This window comes from Symphalangus syndactylus, chromosome 2 (genome assembly GCF_028878055.3).
Source record: "Symphalangus syndactylus isolate Jambi chromosome 2, NHGRI_mSymSyn1-v2.1_pri, whole genome shotgun sequence".
Taxonomy (NCBI): Eukaryota; Metazoa; Chordata; class Mammalia; order Primates; family Hylobatidae; genus Symphalangus; species Symphalangus syndactylus.
In genome coordinates, this window is record NC_072424.2 from 137,922,457 (window position 1) to 137,940,281 (window position 17,825).

At 50.7% G+C, this 17,825-nt stretch overlaps 1 protein-coding gene across 2 annotated transcripts in view; it reads left to right on the forward strand.

Annotated features, from left to right (window-relative positions):
• Positions 1-17,825, forward strand: part of IGF2R (insulin like growth factor 2 receptor) — a 136,897-nt gene that overhangs the window by 100,903 nt on the left and 18,169 nt on the right. The window contains exons 31-42 of one of the 2 annotated variants that reach the window (XM_063623223.1): positions 529-719; positions 3,275-3,401; positions 4,131-4,250; positions 4,579-4,835; positions 5,121-5,339; positions 7,198-7,347; positions 9,540-9,701; positions 10,925-11,132; positions 11,470-11,616; positions 14,267-14,501; positions 15,312-15,448; positions 16,406-16,958. In XM_063623223.1, the coding sequence (XP_063479293.1) occupies positions 529-719; positions 3,275-3,401; positions 4,131-4,250; positions 4,579-4,835; positions 5,121-5,339; positions 7,198-7,347; positions 9,540-9,701; positions 10,925-11,132; positions 11,470-11,616; positions 14,267-14,501; positions 15,312-15,448; positions 16,406-16,413 (1,961 nt within the window). In that variant the 3' untranslated portion in view covers positions 16,414-16,958. Of the gene's footprint in view, positions 1-528; positions 720-3,274; positions 3,402-4,130; positions 4,251-4,578; positions 4,836-5,120; positions 5,340-7,197; positions 7,348-9,539; positions 9,702-10,924; positions 11,133-11,469; positions 11,617-14,266; positions 14,502-15,311; positions 15,449-16,405; positions 16,959-17,825 lie in introns of those variants that run through there. The other variant, XM_055268728.2, reaches the window with a different exon arrangement.

The window sequence follows — 17,825 nt, forward strand, 5'->3', positions numbered from 1 at the left end:
CCATCCTCTGTGTGGTTTGAGGCTGTGGTTCCACTTCCCCTTGCTGCATTGTGCTGTGCAGACTTCGACACAGCAGCTGTACCCCTTGGCATGGGACTAGTTCTTCACCCAGGGCACATGGCACTGGCATTTTAGGGACTGGGAAACAGGCAGAATTCTTGGTAGCTTCTTGAATAAAGAAGGTGCATGGATGTAGGCCATTTAAAATGTTCCTCTGGCTTAATTTGGGAATTTGAGCTTCATCCTATATGAGGTTCAGAAGGAATTTTGGCTGCTACAGCCTAGCTATCTCTCTACACTCACACCCGCCTGCCCCATTCCATCTGTGACAAAACAGCATGTAAGTGAGTGAGAACTAACATGATGTCATTGTCATCTGACTTATGTGAAAGAAATAGCAGGTATTTTGGAGTGACTCTTGGAAGCGTATGAAGTTCTGCAGCATGTGTGACATTTATTGCCTGATGAAGTTCTGTTCTAGCCTGGGGAGTCACTAAAGGCAACTCTTTCTTGTGTCTGATGCTGCAGAGCCGTGCCCTCCAGAAGCAGCCGCGTGTCTGCTGGGCGGCTCCAAGCCTGTGAACCTCGGCAGGGTAAGGGATGGACCTCAGTGGAGAGATGGCATAATTGTCCTGAAATACGTCGATGGCGACTTATGCCCAGACGGGATTCGGAAAAAGTCAACCACCATCCGATTCACCTGCAGCGAGAGCCAAGTGGTAAGGGACTGTTCCTGCGCCTTCTGCTGTTGCAGCTTTGGGAATTGAGCCCATGTGCAGGGCGGTGAGCCCCACATCCTCATCTGCCTTGGGACGCAAGTTCTAGAGCCTGGGATGATGCGCCCTTGCCAGAGGTTGGGGGAACAGCGTCGCCGCGGCCTGCAGTCTGGGGAACCCTCACGCTGTCTGGCTCCTTAGAAGCTTGCCTGGCAGTTCCCGACTCAGAATTGGTTCTCTTCAAAGTTTGACTCAGACCCCTAAAGGCTGTGGAGGAGATTATTGTTTGACTACATGCCTTTTGTCTTCACGGTGGCAGCTTGGGAAGCACGAGAAGGTTGGCTGGGCCTGGGTCACAGGTAGCGCTGCCACTTCCCAGCCACGTAACTTGGTTAATTACTCAGCTAGTCTGCCCTGCTCAGCCGTTCATAACATGAGATATACTTGTCCTGCCCATTGCGGGGTTCAGAGAGAAGAGGTAGGAAGTGCCCGGTGTCATTTCTGACACACGGGAGGGGCACAGTGAGCATGAGTGCCTGTGATCAGTTCTTCCCTTACTGGTTTGGCATGCACGTAAGCAGGTGTCGACTGCACGCAGGTTTTTCTGTGTGTGAGAATTGTGGTGAGCCCCAGTGCTAGCGTGCATGACGAGCTCGGTGGCTGAGTTGGGCATTAACTCGGGCAGGACCAGCTCGCTGGGTGCCAGGGTGGCTCGCCCCATGCTCTCCAGTGGTGGGCAGCAGTGGTAGGGGAGCTTGGGATGGCAGGGGCTCCAGGAGCTTCAGGCTTGCCCTCTTGCCTGGAGCAGCAGGGAAGTTTCCTCCTGGGAAGATCGTGCAGAGGCTTAGCCCCCAGACTCATGAGCTGCTGGGGCCGGGGAGCGTTCTCCTCTCTGATCTGAGAGGCTCGTGGCCGAGGACAAAAGGGCTGCCCCACATGGGGGGGGCAAAGGTGAGAGGGTGTGTGGGGCCCCTGTGCCCAGGGCCCAGAAGGCTGGGAGGGAAGGGTGAGGGGTTTGTGGGGTTCCCCATGTCCAGAGCCCAGGAGGCTGAGAGGAAAGGATGAGGGTGTTGTGTGGGGGCCTCGGTGCCCAGGATCCAGGAGGCTGGGAGGGAAGGGTGAGGGGTGTGTGGAGGCCTCGGTGCCCAGGACCCAGGAGGCTGGAGGGAAGGGTGAGGGTTGTGTGGAGGCCCTGTGCCCAGGACCCAGGAGGCTGGAGGGAAGGGTGAGGGGTGTGTGGAGGCCTCGGTGCCCAGGACCCAGGAGGCTGGAGGGAAGGGTGAGGGGTGTGTGGAGGCCCTGTGCCCAGGACCCAGGAGGCTGGAGGGAAGGGTGAGGGGTGTGTGGAGGCCCTGTGCCCAGGACCCAGGAGGCTGGAGGGAAGGATGAGGGTGTTGTGTGAGGGCCTCGGTGCCCAGGACCCAGGAGGCTGGAGGGAAGGATGAGGGTGTTGTGTGGGGGCCTCGGTGCCCAGGACCCAGGAGGCTGGAGGGAAGGATGAGGGTGTTGTGTGAGGGCCTCGGTGCCCAGGACCCAGAAGGCTGGAGGGAAGGATGAGGGTGTTGTGTGGGGGCCTCGGTGCCCAGGACCCAGGAGGCTGGAGGGAAGGGTGAGGGTGTTGTGTGGGGGCCTCGGTGCCCAGGGCCCAGGAGGCTGGAGGGAAGGGTGAGGGGTGTGTGGAGGCCTCGGTGCCCAGGACCCAGGAGGCTGGAGGGAAGGGTGAGGGTTGTGTGGAGGCCCTGTGCCCAGGACCCAGGAGGCTGGAGGGAAGGGTGAGGGTTGTGTGGAGGCCCTGTGCCCAGGACCCAGGAGGCTGGAGGGAAGGGTGAGGGTTGTGTGGAGGCCCTGTGCCCAGGACCCAGGAGGCTGGAGGGAAGGGTGAGGGGTGTGTGGAGGCCCAGTGCCCAGGACCCAGGAGGCTGGAGGGAAGGGTGAGGGGTGTGTGGAGGCCCTGTGCCCAGGACCCAGGAGGCTGGACTGCAGTGTGGCTTATCAGGGTGCCCAGCAGGAATCATGAGGTTTACCTGGGAAGGAAGGTGCTGCTGAACTCATCATGCTAACTCTGCAGTGGACATGAAGCGTTTTGAGATGAGCAGAGTAAGCCTTGGCTGGTGCCAGTGGGAGGATGCATGGAATCGGCTAGTTCTCTTGGTGGATCTTTTTGTTTTGACTGTGATCATGGATTTTACCTCATTTGGTTTTTAGAATTTTATCAGTGATTTACACATTTGTGTCTCCCAGTAGCCGTTCCAGCATCCTTTGCACGCCTGACCCCAACTCCTGTCCTGTTCCTCAGCCTGAGGGAACTTCCTGGTCCCCTAAGTGGGTTGTTGCCTATGGGTGTTTCACTTACCTGCAGGGGAAGCCCATGGTGGCAGCTCAGGACACATTCTGACCCTTTGCTTTTCCTAATCTGCGCCTCATCCCACAGGCACATGGAGACAGAAATGTCACATGCTGTGGAGTTTTTCAGAGAAGCTTCCACTTGTAAGTTGAAATCATGATAGACATGGAATTCTTGTGTGATCTCTTCAGGACCTGTCTGTGCTTTGTTGTAGAACTCCAGGCCCATGTTCATCAGCGCCGTGGAGGACTGTGAGTACACCTTCGCCTGGCCCACGGCCACAGCCTGTCCCATGAAGAGCAACGAGCATGATGACTGCCAGGTCACCAACCCAAGCACAGGTGAGAGGTGGTGCCAGTCATTAACCCCAGTGCAGGTGAGAGATGGTGCCCCCACCAAACCCAGCTCATCAGGGGAGAGACCCAAGGAGAAGCTATGGGCAGCAGGCGCCCTGGGCAGAGGTATCATGGTGTGTGGGTGTGTTTGGCCTTTCTCTAGATGGGCTGCTGTGTGTTCTCCTGGCTCTCCTTCAGTGGAGGAGAGAATGCTCCCTCAGAGAATCCATCCGTCCTGTCACTCTCCTGGTGTGAGAGATGCTCCTGGCTGGGGTTACTGACAGTGTCAGCCCAGCAGCTCTAGGCTCTCCAGGGCAGGTTAGAGCTAGCCCCCGGCTGCCTTTCGGCATCAGTGTAGTGGATTGCCGGGAGTCTCTCACCTGCCCTTGTGCTGGGCACCCAGAAAGGCACAGGCACAGTCCATTAGCAGCGAGAGGTGCACTGTGCAGGCTCTCCCCATGCCCACGAGAATCTTAGTGGCTGCTGTGGTACGGCCCAGCAGAGGGTGCTGTGAGCTACGATCTTTTCAGCTAAAGATGGGACATCTCATGGATCAAGGGACTGCCAGTCTCATGATACAGCCTGGCTGTTGGTGGAGGATTTAGGACAGGGATCGTGGTGAGAAGTCACAAGACCTGATGCTGACATAATCTGCGCGTGAGCTCGCCGATGATGAGCCTCCCAAGTCTCAGCTCCCTGGAGTCACTGTTGTCCCCATCTTCTTCCACCCTACAGGACACCTGTTCGATCTGAGCTCCTTAAGTGGCAGGGTGGGATTCACAGCTGCTTACAGTGAGAAGGGGCTGGTTTACATGAGCATCTGTGGGGAGAATGAAAACTGCCCTCCTGGCGTGGGTGAGTGCTGTGGTCTCTCGTGTGTTGTCTGACTCTCCCGTCCTCTGGGGTTGTCCTCGGCGTCTTTGCATGCCAATGGCAAAAAGGATGAGCAGAGCCAGGAAGCTGAGACGCTTTTGTCTCCTGCAGCAGTCAGCCCATGTGGGGGACACGTGGTTGTGTGATGGAACGAACATTCAATGTAAAACAATGGTTCAAACCAGATTGGACACTTGAAGTTACGAGCGTTGGCTATGAAATTGATGGTCCTGACTTGGGAAAGTTCTCATCAGAAAATTGGCCGTTGAGTCTGTGATTGTGTTTTCTCCGCCTTTCCCTTGTGGTGCAGGGGCCTGCTTTGGACAGACCAGGATTAGCGTGGGCAAGGCCAACAAGAGGCTGAGATACGTGGACCAGGTCCTGCAGCTGGTATACAAGGACGGGTCCCCTTGTCCCTCCAAATCCGGCCTGAGCTATAAGAGCGTGATCAGTTTCGTGTGCAGGCCTGAGGCCGGGCCAACCAATAGGCCCATGCTCATCTCCCTGGACAAGCAGACATGCACTCTCTTCTTCTCCTGGCACACACCGCTGGCCTGCGAGCAAGCGGTGAGTTTTCAGATGGGCACGGGAGAAGTGCATGTCCAGTGCCCGGCTGCACCCGGGCCCCTTCATCAGGTTCACTTGCCCACTAGTAGATGCCCAGCTGAACTGTCCACTCCTGATCACCCCAATAATAAAGTTGACTGGAAGTGCCCAGTGCTATGTAATGAAGCATTTTGACACTTTTTTACTTTTTTTTGTTGTTATTCAGCTTTTAAATTCTTATGGATGACCTAGTGGTGATTAGGAAAATTTTTTTGTAGACTCAAAGCAGTCTTTCCTACTTAACAGACCGAATGTTCCGTGAGGAATGGAAGCTCTATTGTTGACTTGTCTCCCCTCATTCATCGCACTGGTGGTTACGAGGCTTATGATGAGAGTGAGGATGATGCCTCTGATACCAACCCTGATTTCTACATCAATATTTGTCAGCCACTAAATCCCATGCATGGAGTGCCTTGTCCTGCTGGAGCCGCTGTGTGCAAAGTTCCTATTGATGGTCCCCCCATAGTAAGTATGACAAATCCAAGTGTGGAGATAATTTTTGCAAGACTTCTAGTGATAACCTTTGCATTGTTTCTTGCCTTCAGTGGTGAGTTGCTCAAGCATAAAAAAATGGAGAAGGTAAGTGGGACTGTGTATGTTCTGGGTCCACTACTGGAAGATTAAAGGTTTGCACATTGAACTGTTCGCTGATGATGGTAGCCAGGCATGGGAGATAACATGAATATGTGTGTAGGGACTCTACATGTCACGAGCCTCAGGGTTGACCCAAATCAAGAAGTTTTTAGGTAAAGTGACAGGAAAGCACGTTGGCCTAGCCTGTTTTCTTTGTGTGAAATGCCTTGTCTTCTGTAGTTAAAACACTTTTGAAATGCAAGCAGTTTCTTTGGCAAGGAGTTATAATTAAAGGCCAGAGTACATTTGCTAATAGCTAAATATTTTGCCTTGAAAGCTTTGGTTTTATGCATTAAAAAGTTATTTTGTAGAGATGGGAGTATTGCTGTGTCACCCAGCCAGGCTGGCCTGAGGCTCCTGGCCTTAAGTGATCCTCTTAAAGTGCTGGGATTACAGGTGTGAGCCACAGTGCCCGCCTTGCTAGCATGTTTTAATAGAAATTTGGATCTTTAAAAATTGTCTCCATGAGTTATTTTCATATTTTGTCAAATCCTTGGTATGTTTTAATACTTGAATGTATCTCACAAGTCGTCTGTATTTCTATCTCTATCATCTATTATGCTTTAAAGATGGGTCCTCTTGTAAAATATCTAGATGTCCTTGAAAAAGATGGACATTATATGTGGCAGTGATATGGGGAGATGTCAGGAGTGTGTAAGGAGATCGGCAACAGTGTGAATTAGCACAGCTCCAGCTCTGTGTGAGATGGAGGCCTGGACAAGCTGAGTCTCCCCAGGAAGCTCTTTGGTAGCATCCTTTCTGACAGCGAGACGGGGATCCTCGATCGGGAATCATTGCCTGGCCACCCATTGTCAAATGTTAAAAGATGTAGAAAGTTCTTTAACTGGAGAAGGTGTGGTGCCACGTGGTCTGAACGTGCCCCACAGTGATGAATGAAGAGCACTGTAGCTGAGAACAAAATCACGGGGAAGCTGCTTACACACACACTCACACCCACATGCACACACACGCGCATGCATACACACATTCATCACATACACCGTTCCTGGCCATTCACCTTTATTTACTTTTTAAAAATAAAAAAAGTTGTTTTTTTTTTTCTCATAATACTCAGACTGGTCTTTTATTTATTTGTTTATTCACTCAAAAATATCTGTTGGGCAGCCACTGTGTGCCAGGTGCTGTGCTAAGCAATAAAAATGAACAGTGAACACCACCTGTCCCCTCTCCCAAGGACATAGCCAGTGGTTACTGCTGGGCCACGTCAGTGGGCAGTCCCAGGGCAGCACTGGGCAGTGAGGGTGGCAGGTCAGCATGGAGGTCCCGGCCTTCCCCTGTCAGGTGGTGGGAGGACTGTGTAGCATCCTTGGAGGTTTTTCAGGTTCCGAGCTTCCCTCATCAGCTGATGGGAGGACTCTGTAGTATCCTCAGTGTGACTGGAGAGAGAGATTCCTGTTGCTTAGGATCTTTGAAAATTGAAGATACCTAGATATAGAACCAACCTTAGAACTAACGTTAGGATCAAAACGATAACCACCGACATATGGAGGTTACACAGCATCTGTCAAGCCTTCTAACTGGAGTTGGTATAAACCCAGTTTCTTTAGATGCCGCTCATTCTCAGAACCTGCGAGGTCTGGTTTTTGCAATTCTGTATCAATTCTTAATTCCACTAACCTTGGGAATGGTTAATTTCCTGAAATACTGTTTGCCCTCGCTCTTTGTTTAGGATATCGGCCGGGTGGCAGGACCACCAATACTCAATCCAGTAGCGAATGAGATTTACTTGAATTTTGAAAGCAGTACTCCTTGCTTAGCGGACAAGCATTTCAACTACACCTCGCTCATCGCGTTTCACTGTAAGAGAGGCGTGAGCATGGTAAGTGTGGGCCTGTGACGATCTAGATGCTCAACTGCGAATTAGTGAGCCAAGGCTAGACAACCAGAAAGTGCATATCAGGTCCAAGGATACTCTTATTCAAAATGTCTGCCTTGGGTAAGATGGTACGCTAGTAGTGTGTCTGAATAATTTAAACCACGAATTGAGGGCTGAGTGAGCTCCCCCCTAGTTAACAGCATATAGAAACTTGCTGTAATTTAAAAACATAGAACACAAGTATAGAAATGACATTCAGCTTTGACTGCTGATGCATGAAAGTGTCATAACTTTTGTTTTTACTTTAACAATGACTGATTTTATTCTAACTGGGAAGTCAGAAAGACACTTGGGCAGCTATAGTCATTCAGGACATAGCCCAGAAGTTAACAAGTAACAAAAGACCCCTGGAATCAGAATAGCTACAACAAAGTGGCACCTTTTACTTATAAGGAGGTGTTGACTTCCATTTTATGTGCATTAAAAAAAGAATACCAGCTTCCATTATAATGAGTTCGGTATTGTTATAAAGAGTTTTTGAGGACGTTTTCTTTTGACCCCTACTCTGTGAGATAAATTGGTAGATTACAGCACCTATTCCACAGGGATTCAGAGTAGCTCTGCAGGGGCAGAGCCAGTTCCCAGCTCTGCACAGGGGAGCAGCTCTTTGCTCCAGGGACACAGCACCACAGCCTCTCGTCTGTGCTTCTGAAATCTGTGAAGCTCTGAAAACTTGGGGCTCTTTTGACATGAATGAACTGAGGCTATTTGTAGTGTGGATTTGTCCCATCTAATGTGGATATTGTTATATCTAGCTGCAAAAATACTAATATGCTTGATCACAGGATCTGGGGGTGTGAGAATTGCCTCTTAAAATCCTAATAAAGATGATGGATTCCAAGGCTTATCTGACCCCTAGGAGTTGAGGTGATGGATTAGGATCTGTTGGGTGTCTTGTAATTCTGTTAAAGATATCCTTCTGATGTTTGGGCCTGGAGCACGTTTGTAAAGGGACTGTTAGACATGGGTGTGCTGACAGTGACAGAAAGTGACCTGGCAGCCGTCTGACCAGTAGGAGAGACAATATTTGAGAAGGAGGAGAAAACAGTCCTGCTGTTTGGGGCTACTCCATAGGGGCCCAGAGCACCTCAAAGACCTTGGATGTGTTCATGAATCTTAGAGTGTAATGACAGTCCTAGTTAGTAAGGAAACGCAGAGCTGTATTCAGTCCACCTATTGCATCTGTTCATAAGCATATTTGCATATTTATATAGGGGTGTCTGTGTGCACCTCTGTAGATGCACACAGCATGGGGCAACGTGGACTTTGCCTTGAGGGGGGCTTCTGCATTAAGTTCTTCGTTCTTTAAAGCACAGTTTTCACTTCTAAGACCCGCCTCATCATGAGTGATGCTCTGTTATCTCACACCACCAGCTAAAGAGTGTGGAACTATGCCTTGCTTTGACTCTGCTGCCAATGTGACAAATCGAATTAGTTACTTCTCAGCAGCTGCACATTGAGGGTGATTAGTGTTTACTTGATTTTAGAAATGAAGCATCTTATGCTGAATGTGTGTTCTAGTGTTACAGAAAGATTTTTAGAAGATTTTTCTTCCCCAACAGTTTTCATTTTCAATGGAAGTACTTTTACCACTGAATCATAGGGAAAAAGATGCTTAACATTAATTACAAGTGGAATTCCTGAGAGCTGCCTCATCTTTTTTTGTTGCTGTTGAAAGAGGGAGGGAATAAATAAAGTGATTCTAGAATACTTGGCCTATGGAATATCTGGCCATGTGGCATCTTGCCCCTTGAATAAATGTCTCCCGTGTCTAGAGACAGTAGATTGGAGCACTTGTGAGGCAGGGTCTCAGTTTCACAGACTTCTCTCATGACATTTAAGCCCTCCCCCTTTCTTCCTTTGAACCTGTAGCACAGAACATTGAGGCCTTCTCTCTATGTAGAAGACAAGACCTGGATTCAGCCAGGGAGCTCACGGGATATGTAGGGGGCAAGGGCGGGGTGATGTCTGTGCCTTGAAGATGGCATTGGGTCTTTCAGCAGCTGTTGTCTAGCATCCTTTCCCTCTGAGAGGCCGCTATGGGTTATGCACAGACCCTGTAGGGACGTGGTGTGTCACTGCTATCTATCCCTATGCCATGGGGTTTTTAAGACCCATGCTCTTCCTGGCAACAGGGAACGCCTAAGCTGTTAAGGACCAGCGAGTGCGACTTTGTGTTCGAATGGGAGACTCCAATCGTCTGTCCTGATGAAGTGAGGATGGAGGGCTGTACCCTGACAGATGAGCAGCTCCTCTACAGCTTCAACTTGTCCAGCCTTTCCACGAGCACCTTTAAGGTAATGCGTTCATCCTGGGCATTGCTGGTGCAGGTGTACCAGGTGCCAGGTGCTGTGAGGCTGCCGGGAGTGTTTTGGATAATGTGGTACCTGAGAGCTGAGAGGGTGTATGTGGCCACTGGGCAGCATCTGGGGCTCTCGTAGGGTATGCCAGGTCTCAGGAAGGTTCCTGGATTATGTGGCCAACTCAGCACAACTGACACTTGCGTTGTACCTCATGGCTCTGCACTTAAGGCTTTTTGAGGATGAAGTAACCTCATGAGGCGGGTAGTGGGACCCTTTGTATCAGACAGAGAGCAGGTGGGGCAGCCCGGAGACATAAATGTAAGGTATCCATGGGGGCAGGGCCAGCCCCTGGGTGGCTGAAATCTACAGGGATTTAATTCCTCCAACCTGGCTGAAGATGATCAAGGCAGTCGTTTGCTGATTGTGGTAGCTGTGGGTGGAGGGAGGTAGGAGGTGCCCTGGAATTGAGAGGCACTTGGGCATGTGCCTCCACGCCATGCCAGAGCCCTGGCCTGTGCTGGGTCTGTGGGCTGTTGGTCTTACTGATGTGGTGTCATGGTCACTGGTGCCTGGGGGCCCCTGACTCCCTAAGCCTAGATATCTAGACGTTACCATGCCAGTGCCTGGACTGGGGTACAGAACCCCAGCACCTGCTGTGGCACGGTGGCTGGTGAGTGATGAGCCTGGAGTTTTGGGCCCAGGTGCCAACACCCTGGCTCCTATGATGGAGCCCTCTGCCTAGGTACAGGTCCTCCCGACAGGTGCAGCAGGTGTGAGCCTTCTGGGCGATGGGCGGGCCAGGAGAGTCAGGTCCACGCTTCAGTGTGCAGCGTCGGCTCTGCTCATTCACTCACTTGGCCTGCACAGTGTCTTATTACACAGGTGAGGGATGTGGGGTGAGCCTGAGGCCCCACTGCTGGGTCCCTTCCCACTGGGCTCTGACTGGAGACGACAGCCAGAGCAGTGGCCGGCTGGCGGGGGTGGCTGAGGCCCCCAGCAGGGAGCAGGGGGAGCAAGCAAGCTGGGCCTAGGGGTTGGGGGAGGCCCCCCAGGGAAAACCTAGGGCCAAGGCGATTGCGTGACTCTGATGCACACAGAGGAGCCTTTGCTCTTCTGCATGAACCTGCCTCCAGCACCAGCTGCAATAATGGTTCTCTCTTCACTTTGAGACCTGGGTGCTGCCACTCTACTGATGGTCATGCATGGTGTTTATCCAGGTGACTCGAGACTCGCGCACCTACAGCATTGGGGTGTGCACTGTTGCAGCCAGGCCAGAACAAGGAGGCTGTAAGGATGGAGGAGTCTGTCTGCTCTCGGGCACCAAGGGGGCATCCTTTGGACGGCTGCAATCAATGAAACTGGATTACAGGCACCAGGATGAAGCTGTCATTTTAAGTTATGTGAATGGTGATCGTTGCCCTCCAGGTAAATATTTGCAATGAGGTAAACTTCAAGCTCATAGTCAACTAGGGATTAGACATAGCAGCAGAAAGAAGCTGAGGAGTGGAGCTCCACCGTCCTATGAGTGCTGTAACACTTGGGCATGAATGTGAGCTGTTCCTCTGTACACCCCTGGTGTGAATGCTTGTGTGTGAATCACGCTGTGTTCTCTCAGTTGCCTGGTGAGTTTTGGCAGGTGAATGCCGGTTGTCACGTAGGTGCTTTAGGATGGGCAGTTTCCTTAGGGACTCCTGCTGCATTCTTAGGTGATTGTGCCTGGCAAGCACAGCTGCCACACTGGTAATGTTCTTCGTCTTTCCAGAAACTGATGAAGGCGTCCCCTGTGTCTTCCCCTTCATATTCAATGGGAAGAGCTACGAGGAGTGCATCATAGAGAGCAGGGCGAAGCTGTGGTGTAGCACGACTGCGGACTACGACAGAGACCACGAGTGGGGCTTCTGCAGACACTGTGAGTAGGACAGCTCCGTGTCGCCATATGGCCTGGGGCCTTGATACTCTCAAGGCTCGATTCACACTGAGACCTCTGTGGATGCCCCAGTCAATGGCAGGAATTCTCTTGCATAAAATATTTTCTTACTCGGGCTGTTTCCCACAGAGAAACATTTGAATTGCTCTATGGGATTGCTGGGTAACCGTATCTACAGACTGCAGTAGAGCTGCCCTGAAATGCTGTGCTGGGTGGCTGGCTAGGCCCACTCACTAGTCGGAGGGCCTTGTGTCCACATACCAGGTTTTAGCCCTGGTGGTTCAGATTATGCCTCAGCAAAATGAATGCCTGCCATGGGTCTTCAGGATTCTGAAGCTAGTGAGGATTCTGGTAAACCAGGCGACTCATTTATTGACTTTCTGCCATGTGGCAGCCCAGGTGGGGATGGAGGTTTCTTGGTGAGCCACACCCAGTGCCTCGTCCCTGCAGTGCTCAGGAAGTTTCATGAGAGGAGCCAACTGCTGTGACTTGTGTCTACGGACCGTGAGATGAGAGAAATGCATGAAAAATTACTAATTTTCAGCCAGGCACAGTGGCTCACGCCTGTAATCCCAGCACTTTGGGAGGCTGAGGTGGGTGGATCACGAGGTCAGGAGATTGAGACCATCCTGGCTAGCATGGTGAAACCCCGTCTCTGCTAAAAATACAAAAAAAAAATTAGCCGGGCGTGGTGGCAGGCACCTGTAGTCCCAGCTACTGGGGAGGCTGAGGCAGGAGAATGGTGTGAACCCAGGAGGCGGAGCTTGCAGTGAGCCGAGATCGCACCACTGCACTCCAGCCTGGACGACAGAGCGAGACTCCGTCTCAAAAAAAAAAAAAGAAAAATTACTAATTTTCATAAATGTCCAGCATCGGGGGAACCAGCCCCCAATTTTTCAATGTAGGTTCTTTTCTATTTCCCTAAGTGTTGGCCGGTCTGAGAAATAAGGGGAAAGAGTACAAAAGAGAGAAATTTTAAAGCTGGGTGTCTGGGGGAGAAATCACATGTCGGCAGGTTCTGTGATGCCCCCTGAGCCGCAAAACCAGCAAGTTTTTATTAGCAATTTTCAAAGGGGAGGGAGTATATGAATAGGGTGTGGGTCGTGGAGATCATATGCTTCAAGGGCAACAAAAGATCACAAGGCAGAAGGTCAGGGAGGGATTACAAGGTCAGGGCAAAACTAGAATCACTGATGAACTTCCATGTCCTGCTGTGCACTCATTGTCATTGATAAACATTTTAACAGGGTTCAAGAGCAGAGAACCGGTCTGACTAGAATTCGCCAGGCTGGAATTTCCTAATCCTAGCAAGCTTGAGGGCGCTGCAGGTGGCCAGAGCGTGTTTCATCCCTTATCTGCAACTGCATAAGGCAGACACCCCCAGAGCGGCCATTTAAGAGGCCTCCCTGCCTTCCCCCTGGGGAATGCGTTCTTTTCCCAGGGCTGTTAATTATTAATATTCCTTACTAGGGAAAGGATTCAGCAATGTTTCTCATACCCGTTTTCGGTAATAAGAGAAATATGGCTCTGTCCTGCCTGGCCCACAGTCAGCCAGACTTTAAGGTTATCTCCCTTGTTCCCTGAAAATCGCTGTTATCCTGTTCTTAAGGTGCCCAGATTTCATATTGTTCAAACACACATGCTTTACGAACAATTTGTGCAGTTAACGCAATCATCACAGGGTCCTGAGGCGACATACATCCTCAGCTTACGAAGATGATGGGATTAAGAGATTAAAGTAAAGACAGGCATAGGAAATTATAATATTGATTGGGGAAGTGATAAATGTCCATGAAATCTTCACAATTTATGTTCTTCTGTCACGGCTTCAGCAGGTCCCTCCGTTCGGGGTCCCTGACTTCCCGCAACAGTCCAAGGACCAAAATGAGATGTTTAAGGAACCAAAGGTGTTAAATTTACAAAGGATTACTATAGCTTTGTTTTGAGGCTGATTTTGACAAAACATTATTCCCTATTTTCTGAATCACACTTGTTTTTTCAAGTACTTGTAGGTATTGTATTATTATCTTAAAATTTTTTTTTTTTGAGACGGAGTTTTGCTCTTATTGCCCAGACTAGAGTGCAGTGGTGCAATCTTGGCTCACTGCAAGCTCCACCTTCTGGTTTCAAGTGATTCTCCTGCCTCAGCCTCCCAAGTAGCTGGGATTACAGGGGCCCGCCACCTCACCTAGCTAATTTTTTTGTATTTTTGGTAGAGATAGCATTTCGCCATGTTGGTCAGGCTGGTCTCCAGCTGCTGACCTCATGATCCACCCACCTCGGCCTCCCAGAGTGCTGGGATTACAGGCAAGAGCCACCGTGCCTGGCTATCTTAATTTTTTTTGTGATCATTAGTAGATTGGTCAAATATTGAATACCTGTCTGAGGAATTACCTAGGGCTGTGGGGTTATTAACAAGTACGATGAAAGGCTGTGTGCCAAGGAGCTGGGTCTATTTGGAGTCAGGAGACACATGAGTGAATCAACATGAGATGTGGCCAGGGCAGCACGTGGGGCGTTGCCAGATGGTGGATGGAGTCTGCAGGTGCTCCTGAGGCAGCATGGGGAAAGCCTGCAGGAACACGCCCTGGTGCAGGCCTTGGTCTGACGTTCTCCCGCCTCTGCTCCCCAGCAAACAGCTACCGGACGTCCAGCATCATATTTAAGTGTGATGAAGATGAGGACATTGGGAGGCCACAAGTCTTCAGTGAAGTGCGTGGGTGTGATGTGACATTTGAGTGGAAAACAAAAGTTGTCTGCCCTCCAAAGAAGATGGAGTGCAAATTCATCCAGAAACACAAAACCTACGACCTGCGGCTGCTCTCCTCTCTCACCGGGTCCTGGTCCCTGGTCCACGACGGAGTCTCGTGAGTGCCTTCCCATCCACCCGTGGTGCCACACCCTCAGCAGGCGAACTTCAGACTGCTTGACGATGGTGGCTCTTTGGGGTTCTCAAGATGGGAATGTCATGCCCATGTGAGGCTGATGGTGGTTGAGTTGTGACTGTTCCTGGAAGCAGCCCGCAGTGTCAGTCCTGGCACAGAGGGTGGTTCTGAGGTCAGAGTGGGGGCAGGAGCTTTGGTGACCGGAAACGGAACCTCTGGAGCCAGAAGAACCTGGGCTGACTGACTTAGGCTGGGTTCGATTTGCGTGTGTGTGTAGCTCAGGTTGTGGGAGGCGTGTGGGTTTTCTCGAGTCTTTGGCAGGAGCTCCTTAGGCTTTGCTGGCTGGGGTCAGCCCATGGTCCTGACCACTCTGCGTGGGGAGCGCCCTCTTGGCCAGGCACTCCTGCAAGATGTCACTGAGGAGCAGGGGCATGGACTCAGAGGGTTTAAGTGGCTCTAAGTAAGGTGGGAAACTTGCCAGGATTCTAGCCACTGCCTCTCCCAGCCCCAGAGCCCTTCTTTCTACTGTACCACGCTGTGTCCAGGGTGGCCGCAGGTGTGCATATTCCACTCCGAGTATGCCTGGTTGGTAAGCTCCCTTCTTCATTGAAGACTTCCTTTTGCCCTTTTTTTTTTTTAATTGGAAAAGCTATTTTAGTGCTACATTCAGTGATGGCATGGAGCCCTTAGTTATCAGAACCTTTGTCTGAAAGTAAAGTGAAGAGCCCTCCTGTGTCAGGGCAGAGACGTCACTTGCATGTCTTTTTCCCACCCCTTTGTGTCATTTTCTAGGTACTATATAAATCTGTGCCAGAAAATATATAAAGGGCCCCTGGGCTGCTCTGAAAGGGCCAGCATTTGCAGAAGGACCACAACTGGTGACGTCCAGGTCCTGGGACTCGTTCACACGCAGAAGCTGGGTGTCATAGGTAAGGCCTGTGGGTCCTGGTCCCTGGTTCGAGGAGCAGCATCTGAACCGGGAAGGTGAGGGTGTTCTCAGGATGGCAAGGAGAGTGAGCATATGCTTTGGTGGAAACCTCCAGATATGATTGCCTGTCACTGTCTCACAGGCATTTTGGCTCTCCTGGAACATTAAAATAAGTGCTGCTTGTATTATGTGAGACTGCAGGTCCTAGTCTGTGTGTTTAGAGGGGTTGGGCCATCTTGGGAAAGTGCGTCTATCCAGGAGGAAGTCTCAGAATGTTCAGAGTTCTTCTGAAGTTCATGTTCTAGCTGTAGATCAAGTGCCTAAATTGGCATAGACACACGTGTTTATTTAGGAAAGCCAGACAGTTGCATGAGGACTTGATACAGGTAGTTCAGGGGTACATCTTTGTAAAATGTCTTAACAATTTTGAAAATGATAACGATGCTTTTTAATGGGAAATTGATATTGTAGTTGGTTGGTGAGTGACAGTTGTTTTCTTTCATTATTTAAAGGATGAAAATAGAGGTTTCTTAGCTTAAGAGCAATTAGGATTTGTTGGAGGGACCAGTAAAGGAAAATATTCACCTTTGCCTGTTAGGCTGGAGTGGGGTTTCCCAAGTTGTCCTGATTCAACCACAGGGCTACTTCAGGTTAGCTTGAGATGTTGAAATGGAGAAAGAGAATTCCGAGAAAACTACTGCCACCCTTGATAAAAATCACACGCAGACTCTGCAGGTTGGTAGGTGGAGGGAGAGCTGCCATACGGGAAGTGGCACCCAGACCACCAGCCTGAGATCCGCCCTCCCCGGGAGGTTCTTAACTGCTTTAGAGGTCAGTTATTGCTGCCACTCCCACACTGCCCCAGGAGGGGGAAGGAGGGAAGGTCGTGGAGGGTTGCTCTTTCCCCTGTAATCTTGCAGTATATATGGATATTCGACTAGTCTTTCCTCAATTTCAGCCAACTGAAATGACTAAAACACTTAAGACTTCCCTAAAAGTTTGAGGCAGAAGGAGCAGAAGAGAGTAGTGAACACAGGGAGTGACATGGAACTGGATCATCTGACTTCTTAGCAGTGACCTGCAGGCCACCTCCATTTGGGGAGCACCATTTTGCAAGGCAGGCCTCGCCTGGCAGGAAGAGCTCATGCTTTCTTCTGGGACTGGCATTTGGCATCCTGAGCACCTGCTGACTGGAACGAGAAATAATCTGGTGTCTGACACCAAATGAGCTCTTAATCTTTGGTGCCAACAAGACAGCATTTAAGGACAACCACGATGCCCCCATTGTCCACTTAGGGAATGGACCCCCGTGGGGATGGGAGGTAGACTTTTTGTTTCCGGAACCAACATGTCTCAAGCAGCTGTGCTTAATGTATGTTTAATCCCCATCCGCTCCATGGGGCAGCGTCGTCATCCGTTTCACAGGCTGGGCCGCTGAGGTGTGGAGGTTGAGCCTCCTGCCCAATCAGTATGTGCTGTGTACACTATTAAAGTCTGCTTGTTTGATCTCAGATGCCAGAAGTTTTAAAAATTTTCTGTAAAACAGTGGAATTCTTTCTTCCAAAATTTTACACAGAAGCCCAATATTTAAAACCAATCCAGCTGGAGCAGCTTTGAATTTGGGGCAGGGCTGAGAGCCTAGAGTCCCACCTCCCACCTCACCATCCAGCAGCCCCCAGTACTCAGCCTGTGTCCTGTGGAAAGTACTCGGGAAGTGAGCACTGTGCCCATGTTGCCTCCACCATGTGCCTCTGCCTGGAAGGATCTGTGTGTGTGTGTGGTCAGGGTGGAAGGCACCTGCTTCCCCTGGACACCCCACGCCATGCCCTGGAGTCATCTTCTGTCCATGCAGCCAGGCTGGGCCCAGACCGTTCCCAGAACAGCCCCCTGGGCAGCCACGAGCAGCCTCTCGGCGGTGGCTTGAGAGTTGGAACCTGGCCGCCACGCCGCCCCAGTGATACCTGCAGCTTAAAGCATGTATTCATTTTTCTCCCAGACCCTGCAGGTTCGAGGGCTCAGGTTTTTCTTTCAATGGGTCACTTTCAGACAGTGCTCGACTTAAAGCTAGAAAACCCTAGAAGACCACAGTTGGTCTCTGTTTCTGGCTTTTTACTTTTTCCATTCCCTGCTCTGTTATTACTGGGAGGCTCACATGAGGGTACATGTCAGGAAAGCACTAATATGATACAGAGAGTTTACACAATTGGAGCAATAATGAAGGCTGCCATTACCTGGGGTCCCACTGTTCACATGAGTTTGTTGGGCACTTTCTATACATGCCCGAAACCTGCCCACTTTGGACAGTGTCCTGTTCTGCAGGTAAGGCCCTCAAGGCTCAGAAGCTCAGCAACCCAGGGCCACAAAATGCAGGCGTAGGA